General features: G+C 41.1%; 1 protein-coding gene across 13 annotated transcripts in view; it reads left to right on the forward strand.

Annotated features, from left to right (window-relative positions):
• Positions 1-17,892, forward strand: part of KLF12 (KLF transcription factor 12) — a 249,681-nt gene that overhangs the window by 167,607 nt on the left and 64,182 nt on the right. For 11 of the 13 annotated variants that reach the window (XM_050712193.1, XM_035561281.2, XM_035561280.2 and 8 more), the window contains 2 exons: positions 2,983-3,118; positions 15,717-15,776. In XM_050712193.1, coding sequence (XP_050568150.1) covers positions 2,983-3,118; positions 15,717-15,776 — 196 coding nt within the window. The remainder of the gene's footprint in view (positions 1-2,982; positions 3,119-15,716; positions 15,777-17,892) is intronic. The other 2 variants (XM_050712173.1, XM_050712182.1) reach the window with 1 other exon arrangement.

The following is a 17,892-nucleotide window of genomic DNA, read 5'->3' on the forward strand; positions in this document are numbered from 1 at the left end:
TAGCTGTAGACCTAGACCTGGGTGATTTAAATGAAGGCAAAGTATACTTTTTTTTTTTTTTTTCTCCCTGGTGTTTTAGCTGAACAGAGTTAGAGTTTACAAATACTGTGTACTGTGTTCTTCACTTTGAAGAAAACAGATTTTTCTAGCTGTATGCCTGTAACTATATTTTTGTTCCTACCCTCTCCCCATGTTTTGGTAAGGCTGTTAAGAACCTTCCTGTTGAAAAAGCCCTTGGCATGCCCTTGGCATCTGCCTGCAAGAGGTATTCTGTGATTCTGTATCCTCTTAAAGCAAGAAAAAAAAAAAAAAAAAACACGTGCATTTGAATGAAGGGGACTGCAAAACCTTATTTCTTCAGGGTACTGTAGGCTTTAGTTTGGTGGAAGTTGACTGAGGCTTGGTTGGAGAGGGACTCTTTGTCAGGGGGTGTAGTGATAGGGCAAGGAGTAATGGTTTCAAACTAAAAAAAAAAAAAAAAGTAGATCTAGATTAGATACTAGGAAGAAATTCTGTACTCAGAGGGTGTTGAGGCACTGGAACAGGTTGCCCAGAGAAGCTCTGGATGCCCCATCCCTGGAGGTGTTCAAGCTCAGGTTGGATGGGCCTTTGAGCAACCTGGTCTGGTCGGAGGTGTCCCTGCCTTGGAGCTAGAGGATCTTTAAGGCCCCTTCCAACCCAAGCCATTCTGTGATTTCTGAAGGGAACCTGTTGTGTAGGGCTCTGCTTCGGCAGAGCTGATGGGGAATAAAAGCTTTCTCAAAACACATGTAGCAAGGCCCAGAAAGTGTCCTCTCTCTGACACTGTGTTGTAGGAGAATACAAGCTAACAAACTGGAACAGTAAGCTCTTTAAATAAATAATCTTGGGTTCCTCTATTTCACCTGGCCAAACAAAATAAACACATTTGTAAACAAATCTCTTGCCTGCCCTCCCTGCCTGCTCCTCCCTTGCAGAGTCAGGCATCTCTCCAGTTTTGCTCTCTACTCCAGATGCTTTCAGTGTCTCTCAGAGTTTACTAATCCCACATGGTATTTCATGGGTGAGGAGGACTGTCTCTCTTTACATCACCTCTCAGGTTTGTCTCTGGATCTGTCCCCTGGTACAGGCAACTCCCCAGTTCCTCTTGGGAACATCCCAGGTCACACTTGTGCCCCAGGGTCCCCGTCGCTTCACCTCTTGGTTTCCTCTCCCTTCCCATACTCAGTTGCTCCCCTGGGAAGGGTTATCCTTGCTTCCCTTCCCTGTGGAGGGCAGCAGACAAGATTAAAGGGTAGGCATGGAGTCCATGTTTCTGCTGTCCTTTCCTTTGCTGTCTCTTTTCTTCACAAAACATACCTCGGGAGGGCTGACTGGCTGTCTGCCAGAGCCCACCCAGCTACTCTCTCACTCTCCCTCCTCAGCAGGGCAGGGGGAGAAAATAAGATGGAAGAGGTCATGGGTCGAGATAAAGACAGGGAGATCCCTTACCAATTACTGTCACGAGCAAACCAGACTTGACTTGGGGAAAATTAATTTAACTTATTGCCAATTAAAAACAATTGGGATGGTTAGGACACACACACCCCTTTTCCCAGGCTCGGCTTCACTCCTTCATTCCCAACCCCTCTACCTCCTTGCCCAGCATGAGCAGCAGAGGGGAATGGGGGTTGCAGTCAGTTCATGGCAGTTCATCTGTGCTGCTCCTTCCTCCTCATGCTCTTCTCCTGCTTCAGAGTAGGTCCTCCATGGGCTGCAATCCTTCAGGATAAGCCTGCTCCAGCATGGGCTCACCATGGCTTGCACTTCTTGTCATAAGAGCCTGCTCCAGCGTAGGCTGCAGGTCCTTCAGGACGTATCCCCCTCCTGCAGCATGGGCTCCTCCACAGGCTGCAGTGCGGGTGTCTGCTCCACAGTGGCTCTCTCCACAGGCTGCAGGGAAACATCTTCTCTGCTGTGGCATCCTCCACAGTGCAGGGGAACCTCCGCTCTGGTGGCTGGAGCACCTCCTCCCCCTTCTTCTTTTCTGACCTTGATGTTCACAAGACTGTTTCTCACTTTTTTCTTCGCTGCCTGTGCAGTGTTTTGCCCTGTCTTTTGTACATTTTCCCCAAGGTGCCACCACCTTGGCTGCTGTGGTGGGGCCAGTGGAGCCAGCTGGACACCATCTGTGTCTGGCATGGGGCAGCCCCGGCCTCTCCTCATAGAGGAGCCCCCTGCTGCCAGCACCTTGCTGTGGACACCCAGGGCATTACCAAACACTGAACTGTAGATGGACAAAATAATCCTGCAGCGCTGATGTTTGGATTTTCTTAAGACCCGAGAACATGTGACTTTTCCAACAAATCGGACTTAAAGGAAGAAGCTACATTAGCCAGCATCAATCACCTGAAACTTGGTTGTCTGTGCAAATTTTTTTGCAGAGTCTTTGACACATTATGTGGAGTCAAGTCATCTTCAGAGGTTCACACAGGTGTTGAATTGATTCAAAAGCCAGGACAACTGGCCTATTTTAGCTGCCTAGCTTTTAGTTGACTGGAGTGACATAGATCTTCACCTGGTATCTCAAGATGGACAGTCAAAATCCAAAGATTGCTCTTGAAATTTGGCTGTAAAATTTGCTCTCAGGTGTGCTGTGTTGTACAAGGTGGAGGTACCACTTTCTCTTCACTTTCCAAAGACAACCAGAATAAATAATTTTAGGGTGAACTGAGTTTTTGACAAACACTGTGTATATAGTTTTATTTGCATTCAGTAGCTCAAGTCCGCAGAATGCATTCCTATAGTTTGTGTGCATTCGGATATTTGTATACAGGTGGAAACGTTTGTGTATATCTGCAGTACTGCTAGAGGACTTTGCAAATTCATCATCTGATTTGTGAAGCTCAGAGTAAACCATGCCATCCAGCCTAAGCAGATAGATGTGTTGTACACCCTAATGTTGCTCTGGGACAAGATTAATTTCAGCGCACTCATATTAATCCATTATATGTCTCTTTCCAGCACAAATGGACCCCCGAGGCCTATCTCCCAGACAAATTAAAAGTGACAGTGATGATGACGACCTGCCAAATGTGACCTTAGATAGCGTTAATGAAACTGGATCTACAGCGCTCTCCATAGCCAGAGCAGTACAAGAGTAAGTATCACATTCTCAGAGTGAGATGAGTATCACCAATGTGTTCCCTGGCTGATGGAGACACCAGCCATCGGCAGCTCCGTGGAGGTGCCCCCCCCTCTGCAAGCCGATGTACCTGCTGGCGTCCTTTCTGTTCAGCTGCATTCCCTTTAGGAAGAGATTGCTGCCTCTGTCTGCTCTCTCTGCTTCTCTTTTCACTTCTTTCTCTCCTCTCTAATTCTTAGGTAAAGTTCCAGATTAAAGTTATTTCTCCTGCTTTATTTACTTGCAAAGCTTGTAGTGGTTTTTATATTCACTCCAGGTTAGACTTTCTCTGAAAAAAAATGCACTTTCTTCTTGACTGAAAGCAGCATCAGGAAGCTTCATCTAGTTGCCATCAAATAGAAATCACACACATTTCTCATGAAGAATAGAGTAGTTGAAAGGAAATTAGTGAGGGGCTTTGAACCTTTTTTTCCATTACTGTTATTTTTCTGTGTGCTTTTACTTTCTGGAGCGTCAAAAACCAAGTTCTTAATTTAATTCCTTTATTGCTTATTAAAAAAAAAAAAAAAGAAGAAAAAGTTTATCACTAACATTAGTAATTCTGTAGATGCATAAGCTTGCTCAGTCACTGTAGCAGCTGGAAGGGAACCAACTGTGAGGTAAATAAGTATTAATATCCCCATTTCATAGGTGAGGAAAATGAGGTTATGTGTAAAGGTCACCCTGTAAGTCTGAAGCAGAGCTGGAAATAGAACTAGAGCCTCCAGGCACTAAAGCCTGTGCTACCCCTACAAAACATATTACTCTATCCGAGAGGTTCAAACTGTGGGCATTCTGGACGTTATTAAATAGGAAGGGATATTCCTATAAATAGGAAGGCCATTAGAAGCTGTTATATAATTTATTATAAATGCATTTTAAATGTCGTAACTCAATATCTAAAAGTGCTTACATATTGTTGGTTTTTATTTTTTCCATGCCATCAATAGCCAGAAGCGCTGATGTTCCCAAAGCTATGTTCTATATGCTGAGAGAAAACTAAGCTGTGTGTTGAGGGGGAAATATGTTTTTTGCATTGTTCAGGCAGTTGGCCAATGTGTTTTCTTCCTGAGGTGTTCCTTACTTCACCCTTTTCCCACCTAAGTCACCTCTCCCACCCACTCCCAAAGATGCAGAAAGAAGGACTTGGTGTTGCAGAGGAGAGGACTGGCAGTAGTGATTCTGCACTGCATCCAGCCATGCTGCCTCTCTGAAACAGTCCACCTCTCACAACCGAGGAGGGCTTTCACCAGACACCCGCTAATTCATCTTCTGGTCAAGCACAATAACCGTGATCCTCAAATCTACATTCCCCCTAAGCAGAGAGGGAGTTCATTATGGCCAAGGCAGGGTGTTGGCTCCCACTGTAATTAGTATGCTCCCATTCTGACAGTGGTAAAGGAAGGAAACGATTCTTCACAAGTGACACTGCTGCTTGATTGACAGGCCTCGCACATATTTTGAATTTGCTAGTAACAACACTAGGCCCTGAAGTGCTAAGTATTTTTTTCTCAGTTTATAGCACACATAATAAGCCAGAAAAATAATACAACCCATCATTATTTTGAACTAAATAGTTTTGCCTAATTAATGAAAAGAGAAAGAGGCATGGAGATCTAGCAAATACTTTTAATATATGACTGGCAGGCAGATACTATTTTATATGATTGATTTTGATGGAACATTTAGAGAATCGGTCAAACCATGAAAAGTGTTTTTGGAATAATGCATTCCACAATTTGTGAAGGAAAATGTGTTGAATATTGCTTGGCTGGCTCTGGAGCATAAGAATTAAATTAAGAAATTTAATAATATAACATCAACTCATCCTTGTTACAGGTTATATTTAAATAGTAATCTGTTAGTTTATTTCAAAAGCCCCATTAGGAAAATTTAATTTGACTGTGATCTGCAATTTGTCTTATTTTTCACTTCATTCTCAGTCACAGACACTGTATGTACAGCTGCCGAGCTGAAAAGAGATGTTAGCACATTATACCAACTCCACTCAATCTATTTCTTCCCTGGTCTATAACATATTGCCTTACAGACAGGCTCCGTTCCGTATAATTTTGGCATCTAATGTGTACCTTAATTTTAGATGTCTAGCAAAGCAGTCCTCTGAAAATAAAAGACCACATTCTACATACTGTTGTTGCAGAGAGGAAAGTGCCTTTGAAGCTTTCCAAAGGGAGATCCTGTGTGCTCAATTTAGCATCTAAACTTAGTAGTCAGGAATTTCCTCTGAAGACGTGGAAAGGCACCTACCATTCTGCTGAGTAACTGGGCAGCGTAGGTGCATGCATAGAAAGACTGCCTAAATCTTAGTAAGTCTTAGGTCTAAGCTCAGTGTTGAGGTGAAGCAGGCTGGACCTCAGAGTATTGAAGACTGTCCCATAGCATTTAGTCTTTCTTAAGTGAGCTTGTCAGTGCTTTCTTGTAAATAGTTCTACAGTTAACAACGAAAAATAACTTACTGCTGAGAGAGAGTCTTCTCTTTCTATCTGGGAAGTACAGCATGGCACCTCCAAAGGGATGGCACTATCCTTTCCTTCAATATTATATTGCTGGTGTGCAGTCTTGCCTTTGTTAAACATAACACTAAGCCTAGTTTTTACATGATAGTGGCACATGCCAGACAACAATGGACCTTTTCCAGGTTGTCTTTCAGACATTTTTTTAATTGTCCTTCATAAGGATATTTAATTATATATATGTATATAAATATATTTGTCTATTGGCCCTTATTCTCCAACTGCCTAATTGGACATCTGCAGCATAGATACCTGCATCCAAGGTAGTTATCTGGCCTCACGGCACACGGAGAGCGCAGCAGGTGATGTGCCCAAGTGGTAATTCTCTGAAACTATGCTAACTGTCTAATTTAGGGAGAGAGTTAAGCCCATGAGCTCCCATTCCTCCCCATTGACTGCAGGTCCTGCAGTTCTCTGGTGTGAGGTGAGGGTAAGCCACTCCATGGCCTGACTCAGGAGTCAGTGTGCCACCAGCTGGGAATCGGTACCGCATGTACTAACATCTTCCATTGGATCTAAATCTGCTAGGTGGGGTTAGAAGTGCCAAGGCTTTAACCATGAGCTGAAGGAAACTTAACTAGTCAGTGTCTGGGGAGGGGGAATTGTTTTAATATAGCCAGGTTGTTTAGTCTGGAGAAGAGGAGGCTCAGGGAAGACCTTATTGCTCTCTACAGCTACCTGAAAGGAAGGTGTGGGGAGCTGGGGGTCGGCCTCTTCTTGCAGGTAACTAGTGATAGGACTAGAGGGAATGGCCTCAAGCTACATCAGGGGAGATTTAGTTTGGAAATGAGGAGACATTTATTCTCAGAAAGAGCAGTCAGGCATTGGAACAGGTTGCCCAGGGAGGTGGTGGAGTCACCGACCCTGGGGGTGTTCGAGGCAAGGTTGGAGGTGGCGCTTACAGACATGGTTTAGTGGGTGATATTGGATGGTAGGGGGATGGTTGGACCAGATGGTCTTGAAGGTCTTTTCCAAGCTTAATGATTCTATGATTTTTAAGTTTGTTGCCTTGCAAATTACCCTTATGTGGCTAGGTCATAGGACAGTTTGGAATGCCTATGTGACAGCTTTGCTTTTCGTGTCCTCTAAAACTGAAGGCATCCTCCTGTGTTTCTGCTTTGTTTTAAGTCCACTATAGTCTAACTAGAAAAAAAAATATCTTACCAGTAAAAATTCTGACAATCAAACACTAAGAGCCACATGTTTGGCATTAGCTCTTATTTACTTAAACAGAATGTAATTCACTTGCATATTTGTAAAATAACCAAGTATGAATATTTTTTCTCAGGAAAATTGCCTTCTTGCTGCTAGCTTTATATTGGCAGAGCTTGCAGATTTCTCAGTACTTCTTTCAGAATTACTTCATAGTCCTTCTTCAGTTCAGCAAACCCAATCAATAATGTAAAGTTATAGATAAACAAAGTCATTATTTCCAGCAGGGCACTTGGGTGAAATTTCTTTATGTGAGAGTGCTGCTTTATGGCAGTTCCTGTGCTTTACCATGACTTGGACTAGGAATAATTTATTAATCTCAGATAATTTGCTCTGGTTGATAATAAATATTGCCACGATATATGGATTTCAGTGGGCTTTGCACTGTAAGCAACATTTCATCCTTTTCGTAGCATGTTTTACAAACTCATTCTGACATGTAGCTCTCTAACAAAGAACAGATTTGCCTCTATATACCTGACATGCTGGGTGCTTATTACACAGCCAGAATAGCATCATATATTCAGGGTCAAATCTCAGATACACTCCAGAATTCTTTATGAAGCCAAGAAAAGAGAAAGCATTAGTCAAGCCCTAGAAGACCAGTAAAACTTTTTAAGTTCCCCTTTTGGAGGCAGCGTGCTGTTCCCTCAGCATGGCAGCCCTCCCACCCCTCCATTGCCCTGATGCAGTGGGGCTCAGGAGCCATCCCACAGCACACAGCAACACAAACTTTGAACAGGGCATTCAGCTTCTTCTTGCACTGCACACTTGCACCGTAAAACCTCAGCATTTCAGACCATGTAGCTCTCTCGCCCAAGCACACGTGCCATGTGATTTCTCCTACCTGCAGAGACTGAGGGCAGCAGTGGGAGAGGCAGAGGGAGGGTGGTTTTTAGTGTGAGCTTTTGACCAGTGTGTTGTTTAAAATCCAAAGATCCAGAAATTTCTCTTTCTGCCTTACAGACATTTCTGCTCCTTATATGGTGTAGGTGGAGGGAACCCTTTTGATGAAACCATTTTTCCACGTCAAGGAGAAGATGGACTGTGCATATAAACTAATGTTGCTTGAGTAAGCTTCTTGTTTCTCTGGAATGAAGCAGAGACAGAAAATTCAGAGACGAAATCCTGAATACTTGTAGTGATAGCTGCAGTTAATTCATAGAAATGTGATTTGTCATTGGGATGTGACTGTGCTGACCTTTAGTGTGAACTCTTTCTTGCGCTGTGCTGGATGCTACTGGGTGCTTGTAGGAAAATGAAATTGAGGGCTTTGACCCTACTACCCGTTCTCTTTGGCTACGTTACGTGATTGATACATTAATGCTAATGTGATCATCTTACTTTATTTTTAAATTCTGCTGGGTTTTATTATCGTAACACAGCGGAAGAAAGTTTTGGTTACTGCACGAGAGAAAAAGAAAGTCCACAGCAGATAGACAGCACAGCCACAGTACCAAGTTGATAAGTAGTTTTTGAGTCTGATTTTTTTTCTTACCTTTTCTTCTCCCTCCTTTTCTTCAATGTAAATCAACTTCTGTGTTGATTTTTATCTCTTTTGAGGTTTATAAGTCTGTTCCCATCAGCCATTCATTTTCTACACTGATAATATCTGTTTTCCTGCTTCAGCTGCAATCATTACTACTATTGTGCTATTCATTATAGGGAACTTCTGCCTCAGTTTTTTCCTCTAGTTACTGACAAAATACTTTGTCCTGAGTCTCCCAAGAAGCATAAGTGAGAGTGTTTTGGCAGTACTTGTTTGAGCTTTGCTTCTCTCTCCTCTGGTACATCCACCCTCTGTGAACAAATGCTCAATTTAAAACTGGCACACAACTGGATGGTGATTTTGCACACGGAGAGCTGAGTAGTGCTGCTCCAGAATTTCTCAGTAAAGCATTTTTTTCACTGGAGAATGCTAGTTTGTCTAAAGTAAAATTGTGGGAATACATCAGCTTCAATTTGACTTTTCTCATGAAGATTTGCCAAGTCTGGGGTGCGTTTTTCCATTGCAGTAAATTTTTTCCGTCGCAGTAAGAACTAAGAGCAGAAGATTGCTTGGTTGCTGCGATGCTCATGGGGGACACTGGGGCCCCAAACAGAGAAAACTGAATTGGCCGTGAGTCTCCGACCTCCCCACAGACTCTTTTGGCATGGTGTTTCTCCTCAGCCCTTTCAAGTCACTGAACAAACCTATCTGACTCACTGAGCATTAAAAATGAGGTGCGTATGCAGATACCTAAGTGAGATGCACTGGTGACGTAGAGCCCAGTAAGGCAGACAAACATCTGTATTGTGGTTGATGCCCCCACTTCGTGGATATTTCTGTCCTAGTTTTATTTTTTGTCAGCAATCTCACATCTGTATCCTGTGGCAGAAAAGAAAGGGACTGTGCTGTGAAAAGTGTTGCTGGGTTGGACAAGGGCTGGCGGAGGAGTGCTGTGTCCCAGCCAGCTTAGGGAACCCCTGAGCAGTACTGGCTGGTGCAGTTTGGACTAAACCTTGCAGCAAGGTTCGTCTCTCATAATTTAAGCTACCTGAAAGTTAAGCTCAAGTGTTTTGGATTTTCACAGTAGTAGAGTAGAGATGTGCATACTTCTAGGTCCAATTTTTGCATCTTTCATCCAACCCTTCTCAATCATCTCATGCCTTTTGGAGGTACCTGCCTTCCCCCATGGTTATAAAGGAGCCTGGACAAATACCTTAGGGAGAATGGTTAACCTTAAGACTTATAAAGTTATGTGAGGAATCGTACTCCATGGTGTTTTCTGAGGCCATGATAGAAGTCTGTGACTCATGAAGACACTGAACCAGTATATCTAAACTTGGGGCCTATGCCACTTCTGTTAAGTATGATTTATACTTACATGCAGTTCAGATAACTCTGTAAAGAAGTGCTGACTTCTATAGTGTATTTATATTGCACTTTACAAACTTATTTGTAGACCTATACTATTCTAAGAAGGTTCTTTTTTTTTTTTCCTTTTGCATATGCCACATTTTACAAAAAAAAAAAACTTAATAACTTGACAGGCTGGGCAATAAAATCAAAGGATGCCATTCTGTGCATGCACAGAGATTCTGGGATTGTTGGTGTGAAAATCTCTTGTATGTGTCTCAGAGCCTTTTGCCAGGATAACAGATTTCCCATCAGCCAGTGATCATTAGGAACAAGTGCCAGGTGGACGGCAACTGTAAATCAAAAGCAGCTTCTACAAAGAAGTTGCCATAGCTGCCTGCTTTGAAAGGATGGTATTGCTTAAATGACAGTGTATTAGGAGACGGATATTGTCAAATTATTCCCTGAAGAAAGCTAATGTGAAAATAAAAAGCTTTCAGCTTGGTCTACACAAAAATATTTTTTTCCTGTCCACCCTGCAACAGTAAGTTACCAGTGACTGTTCATAGATGAGTCTAGAGCAAGGAGGCATTGCCGTTAGGAAATCTGCTCTCTTCTTTTGAATCACTTTGAAGTGGTAGGCACTGAGCTGCAATACATATTTTACCATACCATTGCTAGGAGTAATATTTTCCTTTGAAGAGAAATATTTAAATTAATAAGCATAATAAGTTGAAAGAGCCAAGGAATCCCGGCCCTGTTAAAGCCCAGATGAGTTTTACCATTAACTTAATTGCATCTAACAATTAATTCTGAAACCATAACAGAAATCTGAATGCTAAAAAGAAAAAAAAAAAAAAAGTAACACTTGGCCTGTTTTGAGACCAGTATAGTGCAGCAAGAGAGTTACTTGTAACATTTGGGTCCACAGATAACTTTCTGTATGTCTCTTTCATTACCTTTATCCATCACAAACAAACTTTCAAAGATCTTGTTTCCTGGCTTCAGTTCAGTATCTATATTTAATTGTCTCATATAATTGTCTTCTCAAAAATAGATTAAATTTGTTAATTCATTTTAATTTTAGTCCACGAAGTGCCAATCATTTCAAGGTAGTTATCAAACTTTGTCGTTGTTGGGATTTTACATCACTAAACATGTTTACACAAGTGTGCCTTGGAATAAAAAGCCCCAAAACAATAGAGTATGGTTATAATTCATATAGCACTTTTTATCTTTGGAGTGCTTTGCAAACATTAACTAATTAAATTGTACGGGTCCCCTGTGTGTTCAAATATTATAATTATCTGCAGGTTAGTGACTTGCTCAAGGCACACAGCAAAGCAGAGGATGAGCTGGGATCTAGTCCCACGCTAAATCCACTGCTCTGTGTTGCTCCAGAGTGAAGCTCTAGTCATTAGTGGTTAGATATGTGAAATGCCTTTTATTGATGGAGAAGGATGCATTATGTAATTGCTTCAAGAGCATGACACTGAAATAATATGACTTATAAGTAACAATATGTATGACTGCTACCCAGTTAGCAGTTTGTGTGCCTATTTGGCAGGAATTTCCCCGATGATTCATTGTTCAGCTTTTTCTGTATTTTCTTTCTAAATCAGCACAGAAAACAGAGGCAGAGAGGTGTGCATTAAGAAATTCAGAGCTGCAGCAAATACTCGTCAGCGTGGATTAGACAGCAGAACTCTGCCAGAAAAAGCCAGAATAAAACTACCTCAGTGAACTGCTACCTTGACTTACTGATAAGAAAAAGAAAGAGCATTGTCCTCTGCTGTCACTTGAGCCAAAATTACTTCTTTTTTCATTATCTAGATCAGATAAGTTTTTATCTTTCCTTTTCCATATGGCAGTTCCTGTGATTTTGTGACAGACAAACATGCAGCACAATTAATTCTTAATAGCAGTGTTCATACCAACATATGAAAAATGTTTCCTGAGTGTTCAGATCAGTGAATGCAAAAACATGAAGGAAGTTGTGTAGGTCCCAGGTATATGTAAAAGGCATGCAAAGGAGGGCACTCTTAAGACAGGAACACCATTTAGCCAGGCATAATTGAGTAAGCATGTGAATACAAGACTCAAAAAAAAAAAAAAAGTATTTTTTCTACTGTTCTCCTTTCTTCTTCACAATGGGGAAAGGTTGTCCTGGGTTTTCCCCTTTATTAGCTCCATCCTGTTTCACTAAGAGTCACTCCACTGCAACCTCATTTCTCACAGCAAGTTCTTTTTAGGCTTCAGGTAAAGAGGAATGACAGGAGGTTCCTGGATGATGGATATAGAAGAAATTTTTGTGCTGAGCCCTTGTGCCGAAAAGGTGTCGTTGTCCATGGGTATGTGGCCGAGGACATGACCATTACTATTTTGGACACTTCAAGGCAGGGATAATTGGAGCTTAAAGCAACCACACATATGAAGTTACTCTAGGCAAAATGAACGGAACTGAAGGCTGAAATAAGAGATAAAGCAAATCAGTGGCTGAGACAATGTCTAATGCTGAGGTGTGTCAGAAGTAACAACAGTCACAAGTGCCAGAGTCAAGCTTCTTTGTTGTAGCCATGACACACAAAAGACACGTCAAGAATGAAGTTTTGGGCAACATTTTTATTTATTTATCCCCCTGGGATATACTGAGCTGCTGCAGTATAGTGATGCATGGAAATAGGAAAACTGAGGCAGGAAGAAACTAAAGAGGAGACCAGAGTGGATCAAACCCACTCTTGCTTAGCCTGTGTCATTAAGCTCAGGCAGAATGGAGTGGGCTGGCAGGTCAGAGGCTGCCCTGAAAAAATGCTCATCCTAAGGCTTGTCTACAGTGGCTGCTGCATGGGGAAACCTCCAGCATTTCAAGCAGAACCCAAAAACGAGAGAGCTGATGACCATAGCTTTCTCTTTGGTCAGGTGGCCAAAGAGTCAGAGTCAAATAAGTCACAAGAGGAGCTAGAATAATGACTGAATATACACAAATCTCAATCACAGAGGTTTTGAAAGTGGAAGAACAGGATAATGTTTAGTAAATTATTTGCTTAGCTAGAGAGGTTGATTCCCTTTGCACTCAGCATTTCCACTGCCTGACTTTTTTTTATTTTGTATCACTATATAATTTCTCTGAGCTTCTTAGCCACCACTAAGGCATAGTCTTGCTTGCAAATGTGTTTGAATCCTAATAGCACACTCCGCCAAGAACATGCAGTTTTGTAATGGGCACACGCCTGTTAATGTACCACATGCCATAGAGATACCACTAGTCCCATACAATGTGCATGAACTACATGTGCTCAGAGCCAGGATGAACCATGCAGGCACTTGGGACAAGGTGTGGACTGTCAACTTTGGGGTCCTGGTGGAAGCAGTGTAAAGTTATAAAATATGTGTTTGGCTCCAGCAGTTTCAGAGCACCTACACAAGGCATCAGCACTCCCTTAGTATCATCAGCAGAGAGTTAAATGCTCTGGTTAATGCCTCTTCCTAGCAGCCTCACAGGAGGGGATCCACTCCTTCTAAAGATATGATGGGCAAGGGCAGCAGTCGTGCAGCCACCTACCTCTGGCATAAAAAACTAGTGGTTAGCACACTGACTCAGGAAGCCAGATACCCAACTTTGCCAACAGAATACAAGGCTAGGATGCAAAAGATACCCAGGAGTGGCCCCACAACATCCTTTTTCTCTTCTTTTTCCTCCTACACTGGTATTTTGCATTGGAAAGTGACTATTAGAGATCCCTTTTTATGCTGAATCCATGTTGTCGAGTGTGTTTTAGCCATTTCCAGAGCACAGAAAAACTTCAGCCCCGGAGGCAAGGGTTGGGCTTCTGGATCAGAGCAGTGTTGGGGTGGGAGGTAGGTGCTCAACTGTCCAGACAGGATGCATAGGCATGCACTTAAATGCCAGTCTCTCCCTTCTATTCCTCATCCACCCCAACATGAATGGTATTTTAAGGTACATTTTAATCTGAAAATGTGGCTTGTAAACTTGTTTGTCCCACTCAGATGTTAGTAAAGTGAGAATAAGGCAGCCAACTAGGGGCAGGAAACTCATCAGCCATCTCAGTCTAAGTTGTCCCACTTGCGAGCCACAGCCTTTTGGCTTTCAGGCCAAACCAAGGGGAACATTGCAAGTTTTAGGTGTCTTTTGGGTTCTTTGAAAGATGGATTTTCTGGTGGTTTTTCTCTTTAGTGCCTAGATACTGGAAGTTCTTACCAGAGTTTTAATTGTCTGCTGAATTTCCCATTGGCAAAAATTCAGCATGCAAACACTTCTCATCTTCACCAGCTGTATTTTTTGCCTGCCATATTGCTTATGTGTTAAAAATGGAACTTTATGAAAATAATTGTCCAAAGTTTAGTCATGGTTTCAGAGTAATGTATTGCTGTCTGTATTAGCTTTGGGAATAAGTATTTTTTTAGTAAGACATGGAGTAAGCTAAAAGGCGATTATAAATTAAGTGACATGGGAGAGAACGGTCAATGGCACGGTTTCCAGTTACCATTTTTCCAATGCACGTTGAGTTCAGTTGAGGGTTAATGGGGCGGGGGAGGTTTTGTCCAGTGCCTTTGGTTACCTACTGGTGCAATTGTGAAATAAACCTGTATCTAGTGATCTCATGGGACACATACCTCAGATGCACTTCTGCAGAATGCAGGAACTCTACGTGTGGAGTGGAGAAAACGGGTGGGAAAAGCAATGTCAGGCCATGATAGAGCTGACAAATTACAGATTGCTATGAAGGTTCTTTGCAGCCTTTTGTCATTTTGGTGGCAGATTTCTGTCATTATCAGAAATTTATCATTTAGCAAATGGCAAAATCAAACAGTAAAGAAGACAAATATTTACTGTACACTTCAAGCATAGAAATGTGAGAGGTTTGAAGGATGCAGTGCAAAATCTTGGGAAAAAAAAACAGATTATTTGTAAATGTTGAGGTGCCAAGTTAGGCCACAGGTTACCAAGGGCCAAAGGTAAGAGCAGTTAGATAAATCTAGAGAAGTTTCTTTGCAAGTTTCCTTTTCACTTTCAACAATTACTGTGCCAACCTGAGCATTTTAACTGATCGCTATAAAGAATCCAAAATGTTTGCAGTGCAAATGCAATGAACGGCTAGTGTGCTATAACATTTTTTTATGATTCATGTTATTATTCTAATATTTTTTGCTAGCTTCTTGGGCGTTGTCCTCAGACTAATTTTGTGGTACATCTGAGGTCTAAACCACAGAGGGAAGGACTAAAGTGGGTTATTCATAGACTTGGCTTTCTACAGGTTTTTCTTTTTTTCTTTTCTAACATGGTGGAACTTTTTCAGAAAGCCAGCTGTCTGTTGCTTCTTGTTTGAGTACATGCAGTAGATCAGAAGTTGTCAGTGAAAAGGACTACTCCATGTAGTCCAAATCACAGCATGAGGGTTTATGCAGCTATTACATAGTACATTTGTATTGTTCAATATTCCAGATAATATCATAGCAGATTATCTATTTTCCCTGGAGTCTCAGTTTTAAGTAAAAGCATTTATGGCTAGGTCATTCTATGATGTGTTAGGAATAATGTTGCTTAAGCAGCACAATTTTGGGAGGGGATGTGTGCTCTAGCCTCTATTCCCTCTTCACACAACGTCTGTCTGCTCAAGATTCTCCTTAATGTTTTCTTCTTGGTCACTGATTATTTTTTAATGAGAAAATGTGATCCACTATGATCCAGAATGACCACCACCAAGTGACACCTGGGCCCTTAAGCCTTGACTCTACTCCCACACAAATTAATGGCAGAGCTCCTAATGACCTGTTTAGTATTAGCTGGGGCCTCTACAGTGCAATTTCAGTTTAAGGAGGAGTTTTAAAATGAATGGAAAAATCTTAAATCCCTTCCATGCTGAGGCCGTGTGCTTACTTTGCAGTAAGTATTCCTCAATTTTGTCTAAGTCCCCTGCAATTGTTTGGGGTAACTTAAAATTCCTAATTGTCTGTGTTCAATTTCCAGAGAGAGCATGTGGGGCTGTGCCAGGTCAGCTGCTAACCCTTTTCGTTTTTTCAACTCCAGGTATGAAGCATTTTATTGTGTATTATATAATGTTCTGTTTTATTGACAAAGCCTAGTAGCAGTACCTTTCAGGTTTCTTTCCCTCTTTATGTCATGGCTGGGGGATATGTGGGGCTGGGCAAGGTCCAAAGTTGATTTTTGGTTTTGTGTTTCATCTTCTGGGGGCTGGGAGGGTGGTGGTGTGCATTGTGGGAAAACTGCAATTTTTCCAAATCCTAGTAAATAAAATATGAGAATAGCAAAGAAGAATCCTGTCTAATGTTTGATAATGCAGTTGAAAATGTCCAAAGTAGCCTACTGAAATTGAGTAATAACTTACTTTACCCAAGGTTAACGTGGACCAACGTAACATATGTTCTAATGGGTCATTGTCAATTACCACGAAATAGTAGATGAGCAAAGCTGTAAAATGTAGGAAGAGGTATTTGCAAACATCTCCTTGCTGTTTTTTCAAGGATGCCAAAATCTTAAAACATTGCTGTGTAATGTGCCTAGTAGATAACCTGCTTTAGAGTGCAGAGTTTACACCGAAGTCCACTGGGAGGTTCCAGCAAGTGTTGTAATACCAGTAACACCATCAGGTGCCTTGGGTGCACCTCGCACATACATGTCATACATGACAGAACAGGTGTACCAGTGCTGTCAGGGATGCTGTTTTTGTTGGATTCATTGCTCATGCTTTATTGGGTTTAAAAATGGTATACAACGAAATGTCAGCTCTCGGTGTGTTTGCTTGTTTGTCCTCATCTCTTCCTTTGTTTTGTGGGCCCATAAAAAGATTTCTTTGGATTTGTGTTATGTGACAAGTGTAAACCCATCAACTCTCTACTTTGTTTACTCTTAGTAATCCACAGAACCTCTATCTGTGGAGTACCAAAGGAGAAACAACTTCCTACATTCACTACAAGCAAATAAATTGCATCAGAAATCTAATTCTTCATGTTTATAAGCAGATCTAAGCTTCATAAGAAAATTAAGAAGATGGCATGTTTAAGAGCAATTACACTTTCAAATTGCTAATGAGTAGTCAAATACCGAAGTCGTTCCTCAAGTCTCCTCATGTCACCAATTTGCAGTTAATTGCGTTACAACTAGTATATTTATATTAAAAATTTGCAGGATTTTATTACTCAAACACTCTCAAAGTAGCAGCAGCAACTTCTCTTTTAAGACCCGTACAAAGCTTTTGAGATTTACTTGAGAATAAAAATATAACATTATTAACAGAATTTGATGCCTTGAGAAGATATTTTTATTTAAACAATAATAAAATAGAATTTCCTTTTAGAAGTTTCCACTCAAAATTTCAGTGTAATTGAACGTATCAGTATAGCTTCAGAAATTATGCTGAAGAAACTACTAACTTCTCAAAGTGTTAATAAATAAATAAATGATAATAAGTATTAATAAATAAATAAATGTTTTGCACATACAATTTTAGATACAGACTCAGCTATAATTGTTAATAATAGTCTATATAAACACTTCTATTCTACAGGAAGCATTTTCAAGAGAGGCTTATGTTGTCAATTTTTTTCTCAAGTTTTTATGTTGTCAATAATTTGCTCAAAAAATTCATTGTGAATTTACACATACCACAACAAAGAACATGATATCCTATTAGTAAGACCCCCTGAACAGCCTGGATGATTATAAGTAGATGAAGATTGCATGGGGCATCTCAGTGCTCTAAACAACTGCAAATTTGTTGGCTCTGACTGGAGTGAGATGAGGCTGAAATATAATATTTTGGTAAGGCACATAGCTGTTCATAAAACCCTAAACTTGGAAGAGAGATATAGGGTCTTCTGTGTCTTTTTAAAATAATGGAGCAAATTGTTCAGGAAGGTCACATCTGTCAAACCTTGTTTAGGCCATGTGGACCTATCTGTAGGGTGAAAGGTGGAAGTGAGGCCAATGAGATGAATTTAAATTTAATCAGTGTATCACCTAAAATTATGAATTCCTATGGTTCACTTAACACTTCTTGCACTGCTAGGAGTATTCATCACAGCTGGTCTTGCTTCTTGGAGTATAGAGCTATTAACAGCTTAGGAACACTAACTACTTGTCAGAAATGAACTGTTACAATTAAATAGAGCTATGTGAGTGTATG

Source organism: Cygnus atratus, chromosome 1 (assembly GCF_013377495.2).
Source record: "Cygnus atratus isolate AKBS03 ecotype Queensland, Australia chromosome 1, CAtr_DNAZoo_HiC_assembly, whole genome shotgun sequence".
Taxonomy (NCBI): Eukaryota; Metazoa; Chordata; class Aves; order Anseriformes; family Anatidae; genus Cygnus; species Cygnus atratus.